This window comes from Acanthochromis polyacanthus, chromosome 5 (genome assembly GCF_021347895.1).
Source record: "Acanthochromis polyacanthus isolate Apoly-LR-REF ecotype Palm Island chromosome 5, KAUST_Apoly_ChrSc, whole genome shotgun sequence".
NCBI lineage: Eukaryota > Metazoa > Chordata > Actinopteri > Pomacentridae > Acanthochromis > Acanthochromis polyacanthus.
The window spans coordinates 32,162,825-32,174,848 of record NC_067117.1 but is presented as its reverse complement, the minus strand read 5'-3'; the positions used below and the strand labels follow the sequence as shown (position 1 = coordinate 32,174,848).

Below are 12,024 nucleotides of genomic sequence, written 5' to 3'. Positions count from 1 at the left end.
AATATACAGTAAATAGTTCATATTTTTAAGTTAAAAAAAAGGTCAACTGGCTCTTCTTAAAGTGGTTCAACAATGATGTATATAATAATGTGATATATAATCATGTAAAACAGAGACGGAGATAACCTTTCTTTTGCTTGTTTTTTTTTAACAAAGAGAATTTTTCAAAGAGAACTGTTAAATATTGAGGCCTGTGTGATCATTAATCCTCCTTTTGCTCATTCTCTATTGATTTTAGTTTCATTGTCGAGTGTATTGTTATTAACCTCCGAGATGCCTCATTTTTAAATTGAATTTTTTGACACACACCCTTGGAGTCATCCCAAACACGTTTTCAACCAGCAACCATCAGTTAGTAATGACTGTTGACACAAGACACCAGGGTTGGGGTTAGCCCTAACCCTGTGCTGCACGCTGTCTTGACTGCAAGAGGCGAACGAACAAAATTATTTGAAGGTTTTAGTCTTTTTGGTGGCTTAAGGTCACTTTGTGGAACAGTTCACAATCAAGTGGTGGCTTTAATAGTAGTTTATCTTTTACAATCGCACTTCAGTCACATATCAGAAGCGACTGTGGTTGATTCCACACCAAAACACCAAACCAGGGTTCATTTTAAATAAACCAAGCAGATTACCTGTGAAAGCACCATGACTTTTATTGAGAGTGAGTGAAATATCTGTTAGCATAACCTTTTCAGCTGGTAGAAGAAGAACAAAACAGTGAATCGCATGATACGCTGGAATTAACATGATCAAACATTTTTCCAAAAGAATGGGTAGAGCAAAGCTATGTCCTCTCTTCTATTTTTCATATTTTCATAACATTGTCAGCCTTGATTGAATGTCTCACTCGACTTCATTATCAGGATAAGAGAAGTTCTTTTTACTTTTTTCTTTATATTTTTTCCATCAGTCAGTTTGTCCTCTTGCTCAGCAGTAAAAGCTAGCTAAACATCCAGCTTCTACACCTGAGAAAAAGCTAACATGAGTATGGATTAGCAACACTGCTACTGTGATTAGAGTAGGGTTAGCAAACAACAAAACACTGAAAAAAATGGTACCATTGATACGTAAGCTGAGCCAGTCAAGTCTTTGATGGTTTATTACCTATTGTTGATGAATATGTTGCAGAAAATTGTAAAACAGAAGGTTTATTTTTTTAAATTTTGAAGCCCAAATGTCCTCCAATTCTGAAAAGACCCACATTTTATCTTATATCTCGCAACAGTGGGTCTCAAAAGCCAACAAAAATATCATTGCATGTAAATAACTGTGGCGAAACTGAAATAATTGCATCTAGCATTTAATTTCTGAGCACATAATTGCGATTCAAGAATTTATTCGATGACGTTGACAGTGCAGATAGCCTTGATGTCCCTGAAGGAGTCACAGTCAAAGTCAGCAGTGAGAGTTTTCTCTCCTTTCTTGTAGGGAGTAAAGTCGAACTTGATAGACATCGTGTCGTTCGGCTTCAGATCTTCAATCCTGCAGGTGACACAAACATTATAAGAAACTGTTTTGTTAAGCTTTTGTTTGGGGGTAAACTCTATATTTTCATTGTGTCTTATTCATAATGTATGTTATGGACAATTTAAAAAATTCTCAGTGTTGCAGTCGGTTGTTTGTCAACGTTTAGTACTTTATTGGTATCTGTTCAAATGTATCCGAAGCAGAAGACGTCATTATTGTGTTGGCTTTGATCAGATAAGTTGTGGTTTAAACAAACATTTTAGACAATTTTTTTCAGGCAGTGTCATTTATCAGCTTTACAAATGAAATAACATTATTATTTCTTACTTCTTTTCAACCTCCTCTTTGAAAAGGCCGCATCCGGAGAGTGTCAGAGTGCAGTTTGTCAGAGTTTCATTGATGGGGTTTGTAAAAACCACTTCTCCACTGGTCAATGTATTCAGGCTGGCCTGAGCAGGAGCCTGGAACACACACATTTAAACAGTTTATTCCAATGCAACCATTTACAAAACTTCTGCATGCAGAGTTTTTCTGAGAGCCTGCAGAAAAACAAGAAAACACCAAGTTATTCTAACAACACGATGAGCCACAGAGTAGACATTTCATGAACTGTAAAATGTGATTCTCTGATGTTTCATTTAGTGTCAGCATCAAATACACAGAAATTACCAGGCTTTCTTTACTCTACTTTGTATTTAGTGCTAATGAATTGATCTTGCAGGATGACACACTATAAGATGGTAAATATATACATGTCTTTTATCGGTATGTCACTGTGATCATGCTAATGTTAGCATTTAGCTCGATGTCCCGCTTCATTGACTCATGTAAAACGTACTTTTGAGTTTTATTCAGAAAGGAGAATTCACTCAACTAAAGTGGCAGGTATCCTTTGAACAAAGCTGTTTGACAAATGATTTTAGAGACAGATGGAGAGAAAGCTGGAGGTTTTTACTGACAGTGACGGAGAGTTGAGGGTTCAGCAGCACAACATCATGCGTAGCCAGGTATTTGTGTTCTCCGTTCTTTTTGTCTGTGATCACGACTGAAATCTTCATGCTCTCGCTCTCCACCATGGGTTTATGGTAGGTCGAGAACGGAACCAGGATGGGGACGGACAGATCTGGAGGAGACAGGGGAAGTGATGAAGATTCACTGTATCTAGACATGTAGATAGTTTAGGCCACACTCTGAGATGTTTGCTTCTAAAAGCCAACATTTCTCCAGAAGATGAGTCACCTTTTTGGGGCGGCAGCGTCTCCTCTTTGTGCTCAGACAGGATTTTTCCAGTTGATCTGCCGTTGTGGTTCATGGCCTGGACGGAGACGTGGATGGACAGTGACCTGGCATCGCTGCTCTTACCGTTCAGCACCAGCTTCAGGTTCACATCCTTACCGTTGATCAGCCTGGACACCTGCAGCAACACACAACGAGGACAATGAGACACGAATCTGACATGTAGGGATTTCAGTCAGTCAGATCCAGCCTCAGCAGAAGAACAGCTGATGGACAAAGTGGGAAATCTGCTTTGTTTGATTCTAACCAGCTGAGTTCCAACAAAAACATTTGAGCCAGTTAAGGACATAAGTTATTTTATACCAAGGACTATTTGTTATTTTATTTTATCTTTATTTTTCTGCTGTTCTGCCAACATAGCTCAGACGAGAGATGATCTGAGTCAAATGAATATTCATCCATCCATCCATTTTCTTCCACTTATCTGCTAAGCACATTTAGATGCTCGTACCACTGATCTCATTCTTTTGGTCACTACCCAGAGTTAATGACCATAAGTGGGGGTTGCAGCATAGATGGACTGGTAAATTGAGAGCTTTTACTTCACCACAACAGTTCGGTACAACGCCCGCATTACTGCTGCCGCTGCCCCTGTCCATCTCACGCTCCATTTTCCAAGCCCTCGTGAACAAGATCCCAAGATACTTGAACCCTTTCGCTTGGGGAAGTAACTCCACCCCCCCAACCCAGAGGGAGCAATCCACTGGTTTCCAGCAGAGAGCTCAGACTTTGAGGTGCTGATCTAAATACATGTTGATACGCTCAAATGTAGGGTACTGAGGAATTTTACAATTAGCCATGGTGAATTTTAATAATTAATATTTAAACTCAACAGCTAATGGAAGAAATGTTTGTTAAAGGAGCCCCATCCCCTAAAAAATGTGTACCTAAAGAATCAAACTGCATTCCTTATTATGTTTATTTTTTGAATCAACATATTTTTCTAGTCAACATATCGTTACTCAAGTGTTGTTTCAGCTTACTTAGTTTTCTTTTTAGCAATTGTAGTATTCATATTCTGCTGCTTTTTCTATTAGGAACTGCATTTTTTTTCATATCACCTCAATTTTGTCTTTTGTGAGAAATTTCAATTTTCTTGGGGACTAATGAAGGTCGATCTTATCTCACTGTGTTGCTTTAAAGTCATACACTGCCTGTCCAAAAAAAAAGTCCTCACTTGGATTTAACTAAGCAAATAGGTAAGAGCCTTCCATTGGATAATTACTGCAGTGATGAATACGTTTCAGCTGCAACAACTTATTTTAGCTGATGCAGTGAGGAGCAACCATGTAGGAAGACATATCCTGTGGTCATGGAAAGGATGTTAATCTGTCTCAGAAGGGTCAAATTATTGGCCTGGATCATGCAAAGAAAACAAATAAGGAGATGAAACTACTAAAATCAGGCTAAGAACCATCCAAAGCATTATTAAAACCTGAAGGATAGCGGTGAACCAGTGCCTTCGAGGAGTAAATGTGATCGGAACAAACTCTTAGATGATCGTAGGAAATTAACAGTAGAACTCAGACAGATGGTTAAAAGGTTGTATTTTACCAAACAATGACATTGTACCAAACCATCCATCCATCCATCCATCCTCTATACACCGCTTTATCCTCATTAGGGTTGCGGGGGGTGCTGGAGTCTATCCCAGCTGACTCGGGCGAAGGCAGGGGACACCCTGGACAGGTCGCCAGTCTGTCTGTACCAAACCAAACCATATGTATTTGATGCCTAAGCCTAACCAAAAAGGACAGGAAAATGAAAGTCTACAAATAACAGTTCCAAACAGGAATTAGGAAGTCTCCTAGTTAAGACATGATTTTTGGGAGACAAGTTTGAATAAAACTATTTTATACACTTTCCAAATCAACACCTAAAACCAAAAGTGTGCAAGTGAATGGTTTTAAGGGTCATCTGCTGTCTGTGGGGCTCCAGATGAAACTTTAAATTAAATAAGTACATGACAATCCTGCTGTATGCTCCATCATCGACCAGGAAAGATGCAGATAAACAGTCAATAAATAGTGGATATTTCTGTTTACACAGGGATATTGTACAAATCTGTGAGTAACGAACACAATTTACAATGTGTCCTCTTCAGATTTTTTTATGATTCAAGTTTTAATTAAAGTGGCATTTAAGAATGGTAGACAGAAAATCATCACAAAAAAAACAAAAATGATCAAACACTATGATTCATGACATCCTGATAAATATCTCTTAAAAGAAAGAAACTGTAGTGGCTGCAATGTACCTCTTTGAATCGAATAGTCACTGGTGATGGAGGTTGTGGGGTTGTTTCCTCCTCCATCCCTTCACTTTCAGCTCCCCCATCGGTTTCTGCACTTCCAGCTTCCGTATCTATTACTTCCTCTTCTTCTTCTTCTTCTTCTTCTTCTTCTTCTTTTTCTTCTTCTTCTTCATCTGTTTCGTCATCAAGTTTGGAATCGTCTCTGGTGGTGGCATATTCAAAGCGCTCCCTCTCTTTTTCTGACCCTGTAAGGTGGATAATTTAGATTAATGTTACCTTAAGTGTGTATCGATGTGACTTAATGGTTCTGAATCACAAGAAAGTTCAGAGTCCTGTTGTCTGCTGTGATTCTCTACCTGTTACTTCATTGTTATAAGCACAAAAGAAAACAAGGGATTTAACTACACAGTAAGTGATCACAAAGCAATAAACGGAACCGAACAAAGTGATTCTCACTGCAGTATAGCATGAATAACAGAGTGTGAGATACCTTCTTCGGGCTTGTAGGTGTTGGTGATGTCCTCCCTTTCCTTGGCACCAACAGCCTTGGTGGAGATGTTCTTCCCGACCATCTTGGTATCAGACTCCATTTGAACCTTTTCACCGCTCTCTGTGATCTGAGAGAAATGCACACAACAAAAAGCAAGAATTCATGAAGCAAAATGAGAGGTAAAATTGGATCAAAGTTCCATTTCTCTACAGCTGGCCCTCTGTTATCATTAATGGCGCCCGTATTTATGAAGTTGGAGATTGATGGAGATATATATTCTGCTGCTTCTTACCATCCAGCTAATGCAGTCAGCATTGACCTCAGCAAAGACAAATGGAGTATCGTATTTAAACTCAGTATGCCCAGTTAAGATGCCTTTGACTGAAGCTGGGCCGCAGCAGAACACACCTGTAGGAGGAGAAACAACAAAAACCATCACACAGATACCACAAAATAATATGATAAACCCTAAATGTGCATAACATAGACTCTTTAAAGTTTATGGGATCAAGAGAGAAGAAACTTTGTACCATCGCTCAACTCCTGTGGTGTTGGATCCACAACTTGCCAGCCGTCATATTCCCCGTCGCTTCCCAGGTCTGGTCGCTTCATCCACCCCTCCGTCCAGACATGGAAGTTCCTTCAACACAACACAACATTCAGAGTCTGCAAGCATGTAAACGCAACACTGGAGAACCAATTTCAAGGGAGCAGAATGCTCTGAAGCACTTCAGCACCTTGATCCTCTCACTGTAGACTACAGCTATTACTCCTAGCTACTACTACTACAGTCGCTCCTGGACATTCCTGGTTTGGAAACAACCCACATTTAACCCACAGTACAATTCTACTGAATGATAGTATTCTTGAATACACATTAAATATCCCACCAGATCGGTTTCAGCCAAATAAAAACAGTCTTTATGAGTCAAAATCTGCACATTGAAGGCCTAATCAAACAGTGAAGTAAAAGAGCAATAAGAAGAACACATTTAACATTTAGTGTAGCCCCAAAGTGCTTTGAAATTACAAATTCATCCTAAAACATTTGTGAACAAATGGCATTGTTTGGTGCACCACTGGAAAAAATGTACTTCATATCATCAGGCCTCAAAAAGAGCACCTAAACGCCCCACACCAGTACTCCATAATGGCATTCTTCATTGGTGGATCAAAAGCTCCACACCCAAACAGTGCCAGACATTAATATACAAATTAAGTACTTTGAAAAACCTCAGTTAACAATAAACCTTAGGGCTTTTCAGGCTCTTTGTTGAGCTGCAAGTTCTGACATGGTGGTGTACTTCTTGGCTTCTTATTGTGTCTCATCACACTTATTTGTTCTGATCTGACATATAAAGATCAGGGTGGAGGTGGAGTATGAGAAACATTTGACTGGAAACAACCATTTCCCTTGCAGTTTAACTCTGGATCTTTTTTTTTTTTTTGATCTCTGGACATCACTAAATCATTAACTAATGGATTATATGAAATTCATACCAGATTAAAATACAAATATTCAGATTTAATGTTGACTTTTTTCAGTTATAATTTTTATTATTTCCTCCAGAAACATCCATAACACAGGAGAGCAGAGATACATAAATACACTGAACATAAAATAAAAATGATAATAATGTAGAATTACATGCCCAGTCTAAAGGTACATATAAATATTTGTTGGAGTACATGACAAGTTAGGAGATAACTAAATAAATGAAAGAGAGACAGCCAAACAAGAAGAAGAAAAAACAAAAAAACAAACAAAAAATATGATAAATAATATAATATCAAGAATGTCTGGAAGGAAAGAATTTTCTCCCTATCCAAATTCACATCCGCATCCCATCAGTCGACCATACTGCACTGTCAGCTAGGTTTTGGTTCATATGTCAAGTATCATTTAAGTTAGGTTCCCTGGTGTTGGGAACGGCTCCCAGATTTCTACACAGGTGTCCATATTCCTATTTATTTTGTATATGAGTCTCTTATAATAATAATGGATTAGATTTATATAGTGCTTTTCTGGGCGCTCAAAGCGCTTCACAATGGATCCATTATTCATTCACTCACACATTCTCACTCTGGTGGTGGTAAGCTGCCCTGGGGCAGACTGACAGAAGTGTGGCTGCCAATCTGCGCCTACAGCCCCTCCAACCACCACCAACATTCATACACCAGTGTGGGAATTGAACCGCCAACCCTTTGATCATTGGACGACCCACTCTACTGCCTGAACCACAGCCGCCCCTAATCTAAATACTTCTCTGCATGTTACAACCTTATAAGAAACAGTTTCTGTTAGGGCAGTGAGCCATTCAGAAAGGGCTGCAGTCCACCCTCCAATGCCTCAGTCTGACCCTCTTAGCTGTCGTAAGGGCAACCTTTATCCACTGAGCTTTCTTCCCCTCCATCCTTTCGTTTCCTTTTAGACTGTTCAGGAGGCAAAGAGCAGGAGTAAAATCAACTCCTGTATCCACACTGCTACTGATCTTCCCCATGACTCTCTGCCATAGGTAGCTAGGCTTGGACGACTGTGGAACATGTGAACAATATCGCCTCTCTCTGTATGGCATCGCCAGCAGAGGTCCAAACGTCCCATTCCTCTCCTATACATTCTAGCCGGTGTACAATACAATCTGTTAAATATTTTAAATTGAATTAACTTAGACCTGCGAATTTAGCTCAATATCTCGGCATTGCTACCTGCCATCCCGCTGTTCACTCTGTCTGGAGCACTAGCTTCAAGGCCCAAGATCATGAGGAAAGCAGGTGGTTTATTTCTGGACCTGCAGTGTTTCTTGTTTGCGAGTTTTTGGTTTTGCTCATTAGTATTATCTCTTATACACACTTTACAAGCATAAAATAATAGGTTTGGTGAATATTAATTAACAAATGCAGTTGAAGCGTCTCTGCCTCTTCAGCAAGCGGTCGCTCCTCACCACATTGTCGCCGGAATACCGTCATGTTTACTTTTGAGTGTTTGATCTGTGTTTGGTTCGTTTTTCGGGATTAGGTTTTGTTTTGCAATGGGAAGTTAGAACAAAAAAATTCCAATAAAAGCATATTTAAATCAGGAGGTTTCAGGTCGTCAGTGCATCATATGGAACCTCTGTGTCTCCTGAAAGTAGGTAGGACTATCATAACAGTTGAACTTGACACAGCAGGTGATATGCAGTAGATGAAAACATCATCAGATGGCACCCTGATGACAGTTTAGCATCAAGCACTAAAACAAAGAAACAACAGGTTCTTCTATTCCTGCTCTAGACCTGGGATTAAGACAACAAGGACCTCAAACTGGCACCAGTGTCCACTTTGATCAACAGTCATTCCACAGGGAAAAGACCCCAAACAGACCAGATGCAAGAAATAAATGTCACATCATAGTTGTCAGAGTGATGAAAAATTTATGCTCTCAAGAGGATGATTAATCTCCAGAGACCACCACAGCTGACATCTTTACACAAGAGACACCAACAAGTGTGAGGTTGGGGTAGTGGTCTTGTTGTTATGTAAGTTCAGTTACCTCGGCTGTTTATTGTTCACATTTTAGACTCTAAGTTGTATAGATACCAGCTACCTAGCCTGTCATTGTTATCTTTCCTCTTAAAATCTGCTCTGTAAGTTTTCTTAATGGTGCATCAAGAAGCGTTTAACGTGCAGTGTTGCTGTACCAATTGTAACTAATCTTCTTGATCATAAATGCAAATAGATGATGTAATAATTCAGTTTCAGCACGTACAGTGCTTATTTAAAGTATTCATCCTCCTTGGAAGTTCCCCGCTTTTATTAGACCAAAGTTGAACTTTTGGCCATCAGTCTAGACACTTTGGTGGATACCAAACACTGGCCATCATCACAAATACACAACCCCCACTGTGAAGCATGGTGGTGGCAGCATCATGTGAGGATGCAACAAAGCAGAGAAACTGTTAGACAACCTGAGGAAATCTGCAAGACAGTTGCAACTTGGCAGAAGATTTGTGTTCCAGGAAGACAGTGAGTCAAAGAAAACAGCCAGAACTAGACAGAAATGGGGTGAATACAACAAGGTGAATGTTTTGGAGTTGCTGAATCAGAGCTCAGACCTCAGTCCAACTGACATTTTGTGGCTGGACTTGAAAAGGACTGTTGACTCATGATCCCAGTGTAACCTGACAGAGCTTGAGCAGTTTTTCAAAGAAGAATGTAGTAACATTGCAGATTCTAGATGTACAAAGCTGACTGACACCAATCCAGGTTGGCTCAATGCTGTAACTGCAGCCAAAGGTGGATCAACTAAATACTGATTTGAAGGGGGAGAATACATACACAATCATTTATTTTCCCTTTTTTATTTTTCATTGAATGTCATTACTTTGTAGAAACCAGTTTTCACTTTGACATGACAGTTTTCCTTCCTAAATGCTCATAAAAGCCAAACTATACTGACTGTGATTCAGTGTTAAAAAGCAATACAAGGGTAAAACTTCTGTGACAAGCAAATACTTTTTATGGGCCCTGAATTTTTCCAAGAAAGATGGTCAACAAACATGTAGTGGAGAAGCATTGTGTGTTCAGGTGGAGCTCAAACTGATCTGGATCTCGCTGTGTGTGTGTTCTCAAAGTAAGAAACTAAAGCCTTTGTGTCTCACCAAATACTGTCCTGGGTATACTCCTCATTGACTCCGTCATCATCTGTGTAAGTGTCGATGATCAGATTCAGGTCGACATCATGAGCTGAATTGAAGTTGGTGACCACGCGGCAGGGGATGCCCAGCAGACGCATCACTGGAACCAAACACAAAGATTTAGGTCAGATTTTTGCAGTTTACTTTGTCAAAGCTCAACTCAAACACAACTAAATACTACCCCAGTTTGTTGTATGTAGATGCAACAATGAATAGTGGTTAATCAATCAGTAAGAGGGTAAGACAACAAAGAACAAAAGGTCGCTGAGTCAGGAGGGCTGGCAGTAAAACACACATTTTTTTATACACTAAAATATATCTCTAGCAAAAAGTGCGCTATTTTCTTCATCATGCCTCTGATATTTTAAAAAAAAAAACACTTATCTTAGAAAGTATTCAGTATATGAAAAAACAGAAAAGGAAATGTGTGGAAAAGTGCATCAGAAATTGAGGTCTAACTTATATTTGTAGCTTCAAATTACTAAAAAGTTGAAGGCTGAAGGTATGTCTATGTCATAGGAAGAGATAAAGCTTCCAGATCGGCATGAAGCGGCTGAAGGTGCAGCTGAAGTGACCCAAAGATGCCAACCGTCCGTACTGAGCGCCGCTCTGCTGGAGGAGACCTTTCAGAGTCCAGCCCAGGAGGAAAAGCCCAAAATCCCCGAGCTCAGTTTCAACTGACTGCTGCCTGCCAACTTCACACACACGCTCACACACACGCTCACACACACACTCACACACTCATTCTTGTACAACTACCATTGCGATGGATTTAGTAACACACGGTTCATGGCATAAATGCTAAGGAAGTAACTAAGAGAGGTTTTTTAAAAATGTTGTCACTTTGATAAATCCAACTCTCCATGAAAAAATGGGATGGAATCTTGATATATATACAATATCAAATGTGTTGTATGCTATGTTTTCTTTCCTTTGTCAAAACTTTCTTCTCTTTCTAAATACAGGGGGTCCTTGGTTTACGACGTCCTTGACCTACGGTGTTTCGTTGTTATGTCGAACTAGCTGGCGAGCGGAGCGGACGAATACGTCGTCACACAGCACTGAGGAAGACGGCTTTGTTTTCATTCCCTGGTTGTACGCCACATTGGATTGTGCTATACACAGGGAACACATAGGAGTGTGTGAGCTCCAACTTAGGATGAAAATCGATTGATATCGCTCCCCAGGAAAGGAATTCCCATGTAAATCCAAGACCACCTGTAATCTTTTATAGCTAGTTTAGAAGCATCCTTCCTTTATGTATTTTTATTATATTCATATACCTCTGACTTGATGCACTTTCCCGTTTGCACCCAAAAGAGTTATGCATTCATTGTACACGTACAATGACAAATATATATATTCTGTTCTATTCTACGTGCTTTAAAAAATGTACAAATGTTTTGCTATTAAAATGTTCCAATTTCAGTAAAACTGTGACTATTTTAATGTTGTGTTTATAGTTAACAGGCATGTTATTTGGTCGCGGATCCGCGAAAATTCGCATATCGAGGTATCAATTTTGAGACCCAACGTGAATCGCCCAAATTCGATGAGAAAAAAAAAAAAGGGTGTAAGGGGTATAGGGTTGGATCGCACGAAGTTGTCAACAGTGCGCTGGCAAAAGCACGAGTTGGAAACAACAATTGGAGAGCATTATCGAAAGTTACATGTAGCTGGGAAAGCGAGGTGCATGGTGTGCGACGATGAGACAAAATACAGTGACAGAGGATGCCAAGCGCTGATAGACCACATGAAAATGAAAAATCATGCCAGGAAATTGTACGAAAAGCGCTCTAACCACCAAATGCCCAGCAATTTTTTTACCCGGCGGAGGGAAGA

At 39.7% G+C, this 12,024-nt stretch overlaps 1 protein-coding gene across 1 annotated transcript in view; it reads right to left on the bottom strand.

Annotated features, from left to right (window-relative positions):
- Positions 1-637: 637 nt before the first annotated feature.
- LOC110960960 (protein-glutamine gamma-glutamyltransferase E-like) overlaps positions 638-12,024 on the bottom strand; it is a 28,016-nt gene continuing 16,629 nt past the window's right edge. The window contains exons 8-16 of the mRNA XM_051948488.1: positions 10,147-10,282; positions 6,040-6,149; positions 5,802-5,917; positions 5,510-5,636; positions 5,023-5,264; positions 2,709-2,883; positions 2,429-2,592; positions 1,797-1,930; positions 638-1,484 (exon numbers count right to left, since the gene is read on the bottom strand). Coding sequence (XP_051804448.1) covers positions 1,337-1,484; positions 1,797-1,930; positions 2,429-2,592; positions 2,709-2,883; positions 5,023-5,264; positions 5,510-5,636; positions 5,802-5,917; positions 6,040-6,149; positions 10,147-10,282 — 1,352 coding nt within the window. The 3' untranslated portion in view covers positions 638-1,336. The remainder of the gene's footprint in view (positions 1,485-1,796; positions 1,931-2,428; positions 2,593-2,708; positions 2,884-5,022; positions 5,265-5,509; positions 5,637-5,801; positions 5,918-6,039; positions 6,150-10,146; positions 10,283-12,024) is intronic.